This window comes from Branchiostoma belcheri, unplaced genomic scaffold (assembly GCF_001625305.1).
Source record: "Branchiostoma belcheri isolate BF01 breed outbred unplaced genomic scaffold, Haploidv18h27 scaffold54, whole genome shotgun sequence".
Taxonomy (NCBI): Eukaryota; Metazoa; Chordata; class Leptocardii; order Amphioxiformes; family Branchiostomatidae; genus Branchiostoma; species Branchiostoma belcheri.
In genome coordinates, this window is record NW_017804176.1 from 745,109 (window position 1) to 759,643 (window position 14,535).

The 14,535-nt window shown below is 41.2% G+C and overlaps 1 protein-coding gene across 10 annotated transcripts in view; it reads right to left on the reverse strand.

The window, feature by feature from the left end:
* LOC109481192 (androglobin-like) overlaps positions 1-14,535 on the reverse strand; it is a 43,790-nt gene that overhangs the window by 3,176 nt on the left and 26,079 nt on the right. For 8 of the 10 annotated variants that reach the window (XM_019783711.1, XM_019783714.1, XM_019783716.1 and 5 more), the window contains exons 10-33: positions 13,925-14,102; positions 13,447-13,537; positions 13,007-13,172; positions 12,734-12,853; positions 12,466-12,568; positions 11,939-12,107; positions 11,451-11,538; positions 10,814-10,967; positions 10,085-10,397; positions 9,789-9,903; positions 9,307-9,474; positions 8,826-8,964; positions 5,600-5,636; positions 5,281-5,375; positions 5,088-5,181; positions 4,677-4,811; positions 4,099-4,252; positions 3,688-3,875; positions 3,042-3,238; positions 2,712-2,815; positions 2,386-2,445; positions 2,079-2,190; positions 1,304-1,372; positions 334-482 (exon numbers count right to left, since the gene is read on the reverse strand). In XM_019783711.1, coding sequence (XP_019639270.1) covers positions 334-482; positions 1,304-1,372; positions 2,079-2,190; positions 2,386-2,445; positions 2,712-2,815; positions 3,042-3,238; positions 3,688-3,875; positions 4,099-4,252; positions 4,677-4,811; positions 5,088-5,181; positions 5,281-5,375; positions 5,600-5,636; positions 8,826-8,964; positions 9,307-9,474; positions 9,789-9,903; positions 10,085-10,397; positions 10,814-10,967; positions 11,451-11,538; positions 11,939-12,107; positions 12,466-12,568; positions 12,734-12,853; positions 13,007-13,172; positions 13,447-13,537; positions 13,925-14,102 — 3,198 coding nt within the window. The remainder of the gene's footprint in view (positions 1-333; positions 483-1,303; positions 1,373-2,078; positions 2,191-2,385; positions 2,446-2,711; positions 2,816-3,041; positions 3,239-3,687; positions 3,876-4,098; positions 4,253-4,676; positions 4,812-5,087; positions 5,182-5,280; positions 5,376-5,599; positions 5,637-8,825; positions 8,965-9,306; positions 9,475-9,788; positions 9,904-10,084; positions 10,398-10,813; positions 10,968-11,450; positions 11,539-11,938; positions 12,108-12,465; positions 12,569-12,733; positions 12,854-13,006; positions 13,173-13,446; positions 13,538-13,924; positions 14,103-14,535) is intronic. The other 2 variants (XM_019783712.1, XM_019783713.1) reach the window with 2 other exon arrangements.

The following is a 14,535-nucleotide window of genomic DNA, read 5'->3' on the forward strand; positions in this document are numbered from 1 at the left end:
GTATAGTCATGGTATCACAGGGCCAGATAGATTAACTCTACCAAAACATTATTTACCATGTGTCACACATATTAAACATTTAGATTTGAACAAAAACAATGTCACCGTAAATTAAACGTCACTTTCTACCTTTCAACTGTACACCCTATTGCAGTTCAACTCGCTCATTTAAAAGGGCATCCTTTCCTCTTTATCAAGCCAAAGTTCTCACAGGCTCTAACCTCCTCATTGTGTCCTTCCAAATGTTTAAAAGTAACTAGTTTCAATGATGTTTATCTTCAGAAAAGGCCAACACATACTAATAGATACAGATAACCAAACCATGACACTCACCACAGACGGAGGTCTTGAAGCAGCCTTCTCGCCCTTGTCCCCCTTCCCCTTGTCCTTATCCTTCCCCTTCTTCCCCCCTCCTGCCTTACTGATGGCCGACTTCTCACTGCGGGGAGGAGACACGGATCTGTCCTTCCCTGGGACAGCATCTAAGACACAAACTCTTATTAGGAACCCATCAAGTTATTACAGCAATAGGAATATGTTTGCCCATGCTTGGAGAATTCACATGCAGATATACATTGCTGTAGACATGCATGCGCCGACCTATTAGAGAGAAAAAGCTGCTGCATCAGTTGTAACATGTTTGAAATAAAGGATATATGTTAAAGAAATGAAACAGTAAAAGCGGACTTCCTCAATGGATAAGAACATTTTGTCCCCATTTTAAAGTATTTTTTTCAGCCTGTTGGATGAGACAGTGCTATAAGGATTATTGATCTATTAAATGATTGATATTCATTGTGCTGCAATGACAATTTGTTCTTGCTGCAAGCATGAGGATAAGTCCACTTAACGAATTTCATTTCTGAATACATCAGTGATAAAAGATGTTATTGACCATGCATTCAGCTTGTTGATGTGCTTAATATACACAGCATGCTGATGATGTGGGAGTTAGAGTGATGCGTTTGTTACGTTAGGCCACACTGTCTTTATTGCATGGATAACATCCTTGCCTACTCTGAAACTTGGCTCATTTACTTTAAAAGAAAGCTCCATACCCCAATCAAAAGTTGCTTAAACTTTACAGCCCTTGAGGAATATTAGTTGACAAATAGAATGTCAGAAGTTGACTGAAATTGTCAAGAAATGATGTTATATTTCATAACATACGATATATTTCTCCTCAGATCTATGTCAGATCTTTACTGTCCAAGGAATGTTATCCATGAATTCAAGTTTGTGTGACCTAACTGATGACCTCTATCGGTGGTGCTCGGAGTCCTTTGACCTTTGCCCTTCTTACCTCTGCTGGAGGCAGACCTACATGCCGACCTGACCTCTGACCTGACCGCTGACTCCAACTCGGCAGGTTCTGTTGGTTTAGGTGTGACACATGGCAAAAGGGTCGTTACAAACTACAGGAACTACCCAGTCAGAGACAGAGGAGTTATCCTACAGTAGAACATACTCAGGTTTCATCCCAGGACTAGAACCTTATGTACAGTTATAGGTATCACAAATGTTTGTGAACAAGGTAATCATGTTATCTATATCTATCAAAATGCAAGGTACTTTTGATAAGACACAGGAAACCTCAGAAACCTTAGAAAATCAGTACATGGTGTTGTTGGATACTGCAATTTTGTTTCAATATATTAACTTCCTTAAGCTGTTATACCAGGAGACAGACAAGGTTAACTGTGTGTGGATGGTTTTCAGCACCGAGGACAGGGAGATTTGTCTGTAGCACCAAGGACATGGTATGTCTGCCTGTGTGTGGATGGTGTTCAGTACCAAGGACAGGCACTGCCTGTGTGTGGATGGTGTTCAGCTGTAGGGACAAGTATGCTTGTCTGTTTGTGATTGGTGTTCAGTACCAAGGAAAGGCACTGCATGTGTGTGGATAGTGTTCACCTCTAGAGACAAGTGTGTCTGCCTTTGTGTGAATGGTGTTCAGCACCAAGAACAGGCACTGGCTCTTTGTGGATGGTGTTCAGCACCAAGGACAGGCATTGACTGTGTGTGGATGGTATTCAGATTGTGTTCAGTGCCAGGGATAGGGGTCAGAGATTACATACTTTTGAGTTCTGTTTTCTCCAGTTCCTTCAGCTGGTTGACAAAGGCCCACTGACTGGTGGAGAGAGGCCAGCTTTTCCTCAGGACCACTGCCTGCAGAATGTACTTGTGTGGCTGAAATAAAAGAAGGAGATAGAACCTTCAAACCTATGCCCCACACGTTGGTATAAACTTGAAGAGCATAAGATGAAATACAGTAATAAAGTCAGTAAGAGTTTTCATGTTAAGAGATGTAAAAAAATTGGCATAAATGGCAAAATTTAAAGTTACTGTAGCAAGTCCTGAAAGTTGAAAACTTGCTTGCCATACCTTTCTACTTGCTTCAGTATCATCATCACTCCGTACTGGGGAGGCATGTCGGCTGCCACGCTGAGGGGGGGGCAGGACATTGTCAAGGTCAGTGCGCTTGTGAAGGTCAAATATGTGCACTTGCTACTTGGGTTTCTCTGGTAAAACTACGTACATATCCCTGAATAAACCTTGCCACAGATCTAATCTTCTCCACCTTTTTCACACATAAACAAACAAACAAACAAACAAACAAACAAACAAGTTTACTGTAAGCAGTGCAGAATAGCTATATAGATGATCTCCTGATAAGTCACAATACATTTGTATGTTACACTAAGACTTACTGAAGATCGGCTGCCAGCTGAGCTGGTGCGTTTCTTCTTGTCTGCCGCCACACTCTCCTTACTGGTGGCCTTCTTCATGGGGCCAGATGGAGCTGCTGTCTGGGCTAGAGAGGACAAGTCAAACAAGGGCTTTCAATGGATTAGCTTCAGTTACCATGGTGACAGATGTCTGGTTCAGGTCATTGACCTTATTCGTTTGGAGAAGAAGAAGAGGAGACAGAGCAAAAACAATATGTTTTCCTTCAGTAAACAGAAATAGTGAACCCTTACATATGACTAATCAACACTTGTAACTATTTACTATGTATAGTTTTGTTTTTTCTGCCGTACATTGCCGACTGCTTGGCCTGTCCTCCGGCTGCCAGTCCTTCTGGAACACGAAGGCGGGGATGACGGCGTGACCTTTGCCCTGGGTTGACACGACCTCCTCCTCGTGGTCCAGCACCTGCAGCTGGATGTACACGTCAGGTTTGGAGGTCGACAGCTGCAAGGTCACCAGGTGATCTGCTGTCACTTTCACTGCATACCTGTGGGGAAAAACGTAACAGGATTAAGGCTTCACCACTCTTTACTGAGATCTACAAACTTTAAAATTTTCCATTCAGCTGGCACATTGAAGATGTAACTTATTACAGAATTAACAGTCTTACCTTTCAAAAAACTAATTAAGGCTGTTTCACCTAGCACGTCGGCAGAACATAATGCGCCTGCGCAAAACCCTGATTTTCCACAGTTTTTGTTGGAAGTTTGGTCAATGTTGCATCAGAATTTTGTCTGTTGCAGACAATATCTATTCCAACATGACAATTGGAAACTACAGACGGGTTGTTAACATATGCGCGACTATGACCTTACAATGAGATGTTTTGCATCGTGCAGTACGTTCTATCGACGTGCTGTTTCACCTGTACATGATGCACATGCCATCCTTACTTGGCATGTAGCACCTTATTTGGTACAGTACAGAGTTCCTCACCTGAACATGATGCAGTCCTTATTTGGCATGTAGTAGTCCCTCAGTTCTTTTACTGCGAAGTTTGTTGTCAGAGTCTCCTTCACCGGTGCAGGCAGTGGGCTGGATGAGCCAATCAGACGCATCCGCCACTTGTTGCCAGGCAACGGTAGGTCTCCTGCCCTTGCCTCTGCGACAAAAGTGTAGCCAGTCTGGAAAAAGAAAAAAGATAACATCTCAAAGGCTATAAAATACTGGACAAGGTGACTTTATTTTTAGAAAATATGTCATTTTCCAAATTTCAGGGAAGCTCCTCATTCCAACATGATATGGCATTTGAAGGGACAAATATAATTGCATCTAAAACTTTTGGACACTGAAGTAAAACTAAAAATAAAAGCAAAATAAAACACATAGGAAATGTCAAGTTGTTACCTTGTTCTTCTTGTAGACATGTGGAGCAACACGCTGGAAGACCCTGGGCACATCCTCTCGTGTGTCGTTATTCACCACCCTCAGCATACACGTTGTTACAGGGGTGTACAGTTTGGGCACTACCAACGACTCTTCCTCCACATAAAATACATCTCTGCATTAGGAAAAAAAGATACAAGGTTGTCTTTAAGTTAGTAGAAGCTAGGGCCATAATACTGGTAACTTCTTTTGGCATATTTGTATTAGATTTCCATACATCTTTTGTGATAAAAGGATGCCTACATATGTACTACTAGTATCCCTACATCAGAGCCTTACTCTGAATTTCAATGTACTACCCTCACCATACTAATACTAAACTCCAACCCAACTCAAACATGATACTGAAATTGTTCTATCACCTCCATCAAGGAAGCATGCTTTCAATTGGGTTTGTATGACACAGTATGCATTTTGTATGCACAGTCTGTGACAAGGAATAAAGTATACCTGACTGTGTATACCTTATTATTAAGTTATTTACAAGATGTTAGATATAAAATGAAGGGTTTCTTCCAACCCTAAGCCAGGTAACCCACCTGAAGACAACAAACCAGGTGTTGGCAGGTTGGTCTGCAAAGGTGCCGTGATAGTCGGCGTAGGAGATTTTGTTCCATTCGTCCTGGTGGAACGGATAGCGGGTCATCAGCTCAGGGTCCTGCTTAAACATGTCCCTGGAGACAAAAAAAAACAGTTAGTATATGCTATAGATTTGACAAAACACCCAAAACAGTTAATTTTTTTTGTTTTTGGAAATTTTGAAACTGTCGCTACCGTATCTCATTTTCAAGCAAAATGTCAGCTCTCTGAGGATTGCAAACTTTGCAAGGGCATACTTTGGAAAGCGAGACTGCAAAAAAAAGTGACTCTAGGCCAACTTTGGTCTGACAAATATTCAAGAAGAGTGACATCAACAGTGTTTCAGTCTCAGATCACAAAGAGTTTCTTACTTGAGCAGAGTGAGTCCGATGGTCTCCAGGTTGGGTTCCAGGATAGCCCAAGCTTTCTGTAGCTCTTCTCTGGCCTTGGAGTTCTCATCAGTACCTAGGGGGTGGAACCATTCGATCAATGTTGCTTCCTAGAGAGGTGTGAAACATTCAGAAAAGAACAATAAGAAGAAAAGGACATGATTACAAAACCCACCAGGAGTCTGTGCCTTCTTGAGTTTGCGCACATATGTTCCCCTCCAGTGACACTGGATCTTTGTCACAGCATCATGTTCTTCCAAAGTTGGCTCCCTGCAAAATAAGGAGAATTAGGTCATGCCAACATATATTGTCATCGCAAATTTTCAAAGAAAGTATTTGGCCCAAAAGAGTTGTCTAGCTTTGTCTACCCTGTCAGGCAAAATTCTTACGCTGAATCAGTGCACAGTAATATTAAAGAAAACCTTTTACTAGACTGCTTTACAAGGTCTTACTGGCTTACAGGAAATATCAAGTCAAAGGAGATGAACAGTTACCTGTTGTTCCAGGCCTCAGGCACATCCTTAGCACCCTCTGTGGGGGAAACGGAGATAACAACACATTAAACAACATGTCTGAATAGACGTATTTTACTGTCAAACCTGCATCTGCAATCATATCTGCCACCTGAATGATTGAATGAATGAATGCAACAATGGAGGAAAGAATGCTCTATCATTGATGTATTACAGCAGCATCTGTATTCTGTAAATCAAGGCATGCAGATTGTTTGCAAGTTATTGATGTCAGCAATATTGAAACTGAAACAAAACAACATTTTTGCTATAATTCTATATTCAAAAGCACAGGACTTACAGGGTATCAATCGAATGTACATGTACGTCCGTTAAGGATCATATTTAGACCATTACAAATAATCACCATGTTGCACCATGTTATAATACACCTGTTATTTGTCATTTATCTGTATTATGTCTAAGTCTACTCAGGACTTTTATGGAGAAATAAATATGCTGCATGCATTATCTCTGGTTTAGGTTACAAATGGTGAAGCAGTTCTCAGATGAAAATGATCCTTTGTACATTGTACATGTACAAAGTAAAATCTTCTATCTGACAAATCTTCAAGATTTGCGCGTTTTTCTTTAAGATGTGAAGGTGGACAAACACAAACCTTTGGAGTCATGTCTGAAGCTTGGGAGGGGCTCTGAAGAATGCGACAGGTGCGAGAAATAAAAAAAAAAGCAGAAATGCACAAAAAAAGTCATGCAATGTTAATGGTCAGCAGTGTTAATAACTGTCAGCCCTTTAAAAACAAAATAAAAGAAAAGAAACCAAAGTGTGATTCAACCAGAAACCAAGAGGAAGTGGAAAGAGAAAATGCAGCAAATCATAAAAAAAGCAGCTGCCTGCAAGCTTTTTGCAAGTTTTGTGCTTTAAATGAAACTGTAACAGATTTCTTATTGAATCTTGTGACCAGTTGTTGTAGACAATGTCATACATTATAATTATGTACAAGTTATTCTTTGAGTGATTCTCCTGTTGACTTTCTCTCAATAGTTTGCTGTGGATGTAATTTCATGAATTTCCTAGGTTGGCATGCAAAGATATTGATATCAACATACTGGCATATACAGATGAATTGCAAATTAAAGTTTAAGAAATTTATCATAGAATATTCAAGTAGCTTCACAAATGAAGATGTGATGGCATGTATTGGCAAGATCTCTTTATAGAATTCAATAGGTAACAGAGGCCTAAGAGGATGAATTAATACATTTAATACTTTACATGCATACAGTCATATACATCTGTTAAATATCTACAAAACCTCTGCTCTATTTCAACCTTTTTCCTTCCAACTGCTGAATCAGTTACAATTATTATAGAGTAACTGTAACTCTTTCTATCAGCACTTGGGCAGGGAAAAGGCTATGTAGCAAGAGGACAATATGGGAAAGATCAAACAAGATTATACTAGACTAAAGTGTAGTATTTTCCCTCAGTCTGCAATTCTGCTTGAAGATAATAATCACATATCATTAACCAGACAAAAGGCATGCATTTACAATTTATACACAGTCTTTATACACAGCTTTGAAGTTGACAAGACGTTTGCCCATTTTTGCCTTAAAAATTAGGCAGAATTATGATAATTTGATAGTGACAAAATAACACACTCAGGGAGAATTTCTTGGCTACAGTATATTGGTCATAATTTTCATACAAGTTGTCTCAAGGTATAAAAGTTAGGATGAAACGGGCAAAAATCTTCCAACCACACCTAAACTATCGTTTAAGTTAACTAATCATCACTACGATTTACAAGTGGAGTCATGCAGTGTGCAGTTTAACCAATCAGGTGACACTAGTGGGTGATTGACGTGCGTGGCAACGTTAGAACCCGGTGACTGACGTGCATAGCAACGTTAGAGGCGACTTACGCCGGTGGCGACCGCGTGGAGACTTTGCCCGCCCTGACCCTGGTGGATGATGGGAAGACATTGGTTTGGATTCGAACACGACAGAAAGTTTCACACATCTTATTAGACATTATAGGAGTCAGATATTAGATATGAGCAGGTGATCTTTCTGAAGTTTTGTTAGTCATTGTGAACAGATAATACCAGTCATTTTTGGAAACTTTTTATTTAGACATTGTATACATAATGCAATGATAGAAAAATCATGATCATAGTAATACATATTTACCAATTTGAAAGGGAATACTTCAAATCGGCTTGGCACCCTAGAAATTTGGACTTTTAAAAAAGTTACAAAACTGACCGGCATTGTGATATGTTTTATTTGCTACAGATGTGTCGTTTACCACTACTGTAACAGCAGTCTGCCAAATATTGTGTGTTACACATGTAAGACAGACTGCGATGTTAGGGAAAATGTTACGTGAAAGAGTTTACATATACGTGTGCGTGCAGGTTGCTTGTTAGATCATGTCATATCAAAGGTTGTTGATTATTTTCCCTGTAGATTGTGACAATGTAAAGCAACTGACTGCAGCAAAAGGGGTGTCAATGAAGTGTGGGAAAAAAAGTCATGCTGTAAAAGAGAACTTCAAGGTGTGTTAGTGTTAAACATGCTCCCATCACCACTTAGGACCGGTCCTGGCCGGTTACCACCACCATGCACCAGTTCTGACTGGTTCTAACCAGTTCTAACTGGTTGTGACCAGGTACAACTCACCCAGACTACTACTGCCATGGGACATATGCGTGCCTGGTCTGTGGCTGATTCCTGCAGAAGTCAAACTTGTCAGCGCACAAATCTATATGGCAAAGCTTAGTCACCAAGCCAGGCAGCAACCTAACATGGTCTCTAAAGGGACACTGAGGTGCTCTTACATGCTTTATATCGCTCCTATGGGCTCCAAACTTTTCCCTGTGTTAGATGAGTTGATTTTAATTCTGTATAATTGATTTCACCTCAGAGACCCTTTAAAACGCACTACACTGTCATTGTCATTGAAGTTTGAACAAATGCATTTACCTTCAACACCACCTGTTGATTCAGATATAATCAAGCCCCATTTTAAACACCAGTTGGCACAACATGCAAGCTTAGTAACCTTAGTAACCATATGCAGCATGGTGTACTAACGATACTATTTATCAACTATTAAGACATTTGGGTTACCTGATGTCATGCCATAAGGAGCAGAGGAGAGAATTTTAACATTTATTTGTTGATGGATAAGGACAGAGGGAACGAGGAAAACAAACAAACTCTTGTGAAAAGAAGTACCTGTCCTAGCCTGAGCAGGCCCCAGGATGTCCCGCGTGGCAGCGTCCATGTTCATCGCTCGGAACGCAAAGCTGATCTCCGGAGTCACCTGACCTTCCAGGGCAGTCCGGAAAGCAGCGTACAGGGCCTGGTAAAACAACTGGGGAGGAACAAGGAAACAGGGCACAGGGTTTGTTTAGTTATTGTGGCAGTTTTTTACTCAACTTCATTAAGAAATATGTTTTGACATATGAAATATGACTTGAGAAAAAAAGGAGAATCTGTTGTCTAAGTAGTATGTACGTGTATTGTATGCCTTGATCTTGTGTCATAAATTCACTCAGTCATTCAGTTTTAATCACTACTATTTGTGCATTTGTGTGTTACTTGAATGTGCTGCAACATTGTGTGGCTGGTAGGAAAAGGATTCCTTCACTAGGCTTCTCCTTCCCTTGTCTGTTATGCATTTAATCATTCCTTCAGCTACGTATGTTTGCCTTACCTGGAAGTGCTGGAGACTAGCAGCCACGTTGTCTGGTTGGTAGGGACAGTGTGCCTTCACCAGGCTTTTCCTGGCCTCATCCAGGCCCACCGGGTCATTGAAGCAGTGGATGATGCTTCCCAGAGCTTGCATCAAGGAAACAGCCTGGTCAACAAACCTGCAGCTCTCCTGAGTAACAAGTAAAAGACATGATTTTCAATGGCATGTCATAAAAAAGGACTGTGACTAATTTCTGTTAAGTTTTTATTATTATTCTTTTCCATGATCATAGGCACCTGATTTGTTTCTTAAAAGTTTCCTAGAGGTTCTAAATTTCTTGAATGTGTAATTTCAAAACAAATGTGACATTTGTTACAGAAAGAATTATTAGTAAAGTGTTTCATTTAGTTCACATTTTCTTATTGCTATAACAAAGTTATAGTATTTACTACTTGAATCCCTTGTGTGATTATAAGCTGTACTGCTCAGTCCTTCAGTCTTACCTTGGTGAGGTGTGGCATGACCTGTTCCTCCTCCCCAAACACAAACTGAACCGTGGAGCACAGGTGGATGTGGAAACCCAGAGGAGCAGACACTATAAACCGCAGGACATGGCGTCTGTTGGAGAATACAGCAAGAAAAACATAAAGCGATGTAAACAATTTTTGTGTGGCACATCAGGGTGTGCCACAGAAAATCGAAGAACGGCGAACTTGTTTACGCACTCAAAATATCTGACGCTTAAGACGCGACGCGCGGTGCTTTGTAAATCGGGCTCAAAAGTATCTTGTCTCCTCACCCTTCAGGAAGAGTGAGCACTGCTGCCCGTGTGGCTGTTGACCGTATCCGCAGCACCGGTTGCCCGGTAACCAGACTCTTCCACGAGTATGGCTCTGCCACCAGCAGACCCGGCGGAACGATACGCTGCTCCTTGTTCACGGAGCCCGTGCTGGCGCCCTCGGCGATGCTCGCGGTCGTGCTGTCGTCAGCTTTCTTCTCATCCTTCTCCTTGATGTTGGTGAGGGAGGATCGGTCAGGGGTGGGCTGCTCGCGCCAGAAGGACAGGGAGGAGAAACTGACCACGATCTCTGTGGGCTGCAGGTTGTCCACAACTGGTGTGTGGGTTAAGGATTCATACTGTTGTTGTCAAACATTCTGTTACTGTACCACTGATACATAACCTACCATACATACTATTCTATTCACGTCATATACTATGCACGTGTTATATGAAAGAAGCATGATTCATGTGCATGATTGTAAAACATTATGTGTGTGATATATATATATATATATACACAGGTCTCGACAATGGCATGAGATACATAAATTGTAAATTTTAAAGTATGGTGTAGTATTGTGACTTTCCTAGTAGGAACTTCAAGATAGTCTGGGTACCATCCGGATTTTTGCTATGCAACGCTTGAAAAAATCACGATGGCACCCAGGCTAGTAAGAAGAGTGATAAGGTTATTGATTTGTTCAACAATTCTTGGTCAATGACAGAATTGTTTTAAGTAAAGGATACACAGGTAGTATGGAGTCTGATCCTCAATCAACTGCACCACAGAGTGCTGCGGAGCCGGGCTAGCCCCACCCTTAGGAGTGTTGGCAGCCATAGTCGACTGTTGGGCAGCCGCAGGAGTCTGCAACCCAGACTTCTTGGTGGGAGAGGGCTCTCTCTGTGTGGAGAAAAGTGTTGTTTTTTGTGAGCAAAATAAAAACAGATGCAGGAGAAAAGAGTGAAAATAACATCCTTTACCTTACTTGTGAAGTAATATTTTTGGACTTTTTATCTCAATTTCCATTTGTTACTTTTTTGTTTTTGATTCAAGTTTTGATTTTTCGTTTAAGTAGAACAAACTGTGAAGAACATGTCAAAACAGTGCGGTAACATAAATTGGAAAGATATGGTGCCGTGAAATGGCTAAACTTTTTCACACCAAAAGTGATCAGCCAAACAAACAAAAAAGTAATAGCAAACACGGAGAAAAATTCACTGCACAGCAAAAAGTGATCGTATCAGTGCAGATTGTCAGGGGTTAGGGTGCAAGCTGCACGAACCATTGCTGATCAGAGTCAGGATTAATTTATTGTGCAAACCAACAAGAACAGCAACCCTCAAACAGCACACAGGAACACTTAACCTTCACCACACTACGCACCTTTAGATCTGACCCTTGACCCACCTTGATGTCGGTTACCGTACGGTTACACAGGTAGGTGTTGGGCTTGTGGAACAGGTATAACGTCCTAAAAGAAATTCAATATAATGTAATAATTGTGAGAAAAAATGTATCACAAAATATCATTCTAGCATACAGACAGATCTTATGTATGGCTGTGTCAAGAAGGGAAGATGCTTTGGCTCTATGTACTTCCATGTACAGTACATGTATATACAGTCTGTTAATGTACTGATTCAATGTACCTAGATACTAGTACTCAGATTCCCCAGGATATAGTGTCTTTGATTGGGGCCTGTACTTGACAAGCAGCGCTTTCACATACATGGGAGACATAAAAAAAGTGTACTTCAGAATTTTGTAATGATCATGACTTAGAAGCATTCATTTGAAGATTTGAATCCATCTTTCCTGTTTGGGAGATATAACACTTCAAGTCTATCTCTATCATGTTATCAGACTATTACTTGAAGCATTTGCAGAAGTCTTCAAAGTCCATCCAGGCTTCCTTGAGAGGCGGAGGCTGGTCCTGAGCCGGTGACTCCTCCACCGGTGGGCTGTCCTCCCCCTCTCCCTCTGCTGTGTCACCGTTAGCAGCCTCTGAGTCAAACACTGTGGTGTCCTCTGTCTTCTCATCTGGGGACAAACAGGTTTGTTGATTGAATTAATTGCTGTAACAGTTACTGTAAAGTTGTTTTCTGGCTCTCTTAGTTTTTAAGATAAGACAATACCAGGGCCAATCTTCACTTGCTTAAAAGAATGTTGACAGTGTTGTGTAGTTGTGTCTTTTCATAGGTAGACAAACAGGTCTTATGGTTTATGAGCTGTTGTTGTCAGGATTTGAAAAGGATTTGAACAGTCAAGATAATCCAAACCTGCCATGACGATTGGAATGTTTAATTGTAACAACTTGACAACATTTCATTTGATTATTTGTTCATTCATGTCATCAGTCACTCATGTAAGATACCAGTGGCTGACAATCTTGTCCTACCTTTAGTTTTGGCCCCCTTGCTCCCTGAGCTGGCACTCAAGGCTTTGTCCTTCTCAGCTTCCTTAGACTTGGAGGTGGACGCGCTTCCCTTCCGACTTTTTTCCTGAAGAAATGAAAAGGGTAATGGTGTAATTTGTCTGGGAGCAATCTAAAATCTGTTGAAGAAAAAATGGTGACTTTTAATTTACATTGCTATTTCTAGATGGATCTCAGCCAAACAATATGAGTCTAACATATCTGAAGTGCCAATGTCTTAATGTTGTCTCACCTCTTCCTTGTTCAGGTTACTTGAGGCACGACTCAGTGGCCTTTTCTCCTTTTCCTTCTCTTTCCCTCCCTTCTTCTCTGCTGGTGGAGCTTCAGTTTTGGCTGGTGTTGGGGCAGGCTTCTGTTTCGACAAAACAAACAGATAAGATGTAACTAACTGTAAAGCTAACCTAAGAGGCTTGATCTAGCTTTCAGTTTCAAAACACTTTTCTCCAAATGTATTCGGTAGTTGTTGAAAATTTATTTCACAGAATAAGAAATGCCTTCAGCCTACCTCTGGTTCGGGTTCAGGTTTAGGAGGTGGTTCCTGTTCCTTCACTACGTTCTGTTCCAGACCGCTGGGTTTTTCTGGAGCATTTTCCTCATCCTCATTCACCTCAGGCATGCTGGCAGTGCTGGGACGGGTGTCTCCTCTCCGTAACATGGACTTGGGACGGTGGCTAAAATAACAGAGTGTCAAAAGATAGTCAATCCATCATTCACGAGTGTAAGGAAGTATTAGATAATAAAGAAACTAAATTTCAGGATATTCAGACAAGCCTTTTTGCCTAGAAATGAAGCTGTTTAAGCTAGATAGGAAATGCAGTAAAAGAAGAAAATGTTCCTTTTCCTTTAAACTGATAGAGAAATATCATGATCACGATGTACCATTTGTCTCCATTCAGAAACATTATAATGATTAATCCAAATGTTGACACCATAAGGCATACTTACGTATCACTGGGGATGGGAATGGGGCTGACTTTGTAGTTGATGTACGGGGAACACACTTCAATGAACTGCTCTGGCTTCTTCTCTTGTGGCTCTGCAAAAAATGATTTGTCAGTCTTTTTGAAAATATCTGGAAATGCTCCAAATTTCTACAGGATGGAATAACATACACAATTAGACGCTAGTCCATTGATAGAGAATTCTTCTTCTTCAGTCTTTCAGGTAAAAACTCATGACATCTAAGCCTTGTACATCCTACCAGTATCATCTAAACCATCTAACAGAAAGGCTCTGCTGTACTTCTTTGTGATAACCTGTAGCTCCCGAGTCCTACATCCTCTCCGCAAATAGGAGAGGATGTAGGAGCTAAAATAGGTGAGCTACATTTGTAAAATAGGTTTGGTAACCAGGCTAATGAGCTAATGGTTGCTGTACTAAAAGAACTTTTAAACAGTGTTATTGTATAAAAGACTTTACACACCTTGAGGCTCATCTGTTGGCAGGGATTTCTTCTTCTTCTGCCGGATGGTTTTCCAGCGGGGGACGACGACGGGGGGAGGGGGTGCGACCAGGGGGCAGGAGCGGGTCTGGGTCAGCAGCAGGGGGTGGGGGTGGATGTGGGACAGGCCCGACTGCCGAAGTTTCTCCGACGCATCCGCCTGAGGGGCAAACAAGATGGAGGATTTTCTTTATTATGACTATAAAGTGCAGTTCTATTACCTGCAAAATAAAATACTGGCAAACAAATCCATACTAATTCCTGTATAGACTACACAGTTTATGTTCATTATGTGCATCTTTTTGGTATTGTATATAATGGTTGGAGACGTGCTGAGCATAGATGTTCACCTCAGAACAGAACATGGGATAGGGGAGTGGATGGTGTTCTGCACCAGGGACAAGTTTCAATACGTACACAAGTATGTTTGCCTGTGAGTGGATGGTGTTCAGCACCAAGGACAGGTCTGTTTGCCTATGTGGATACTGTTTATCAATAACAAGGTACAGGTATGTTAGTCTGAGTGGATGGTGTTCAGCACCAAGGACAGGTATGCTAATATGTGTGAATAGTGTTGTGTTCAGCACCAAAGA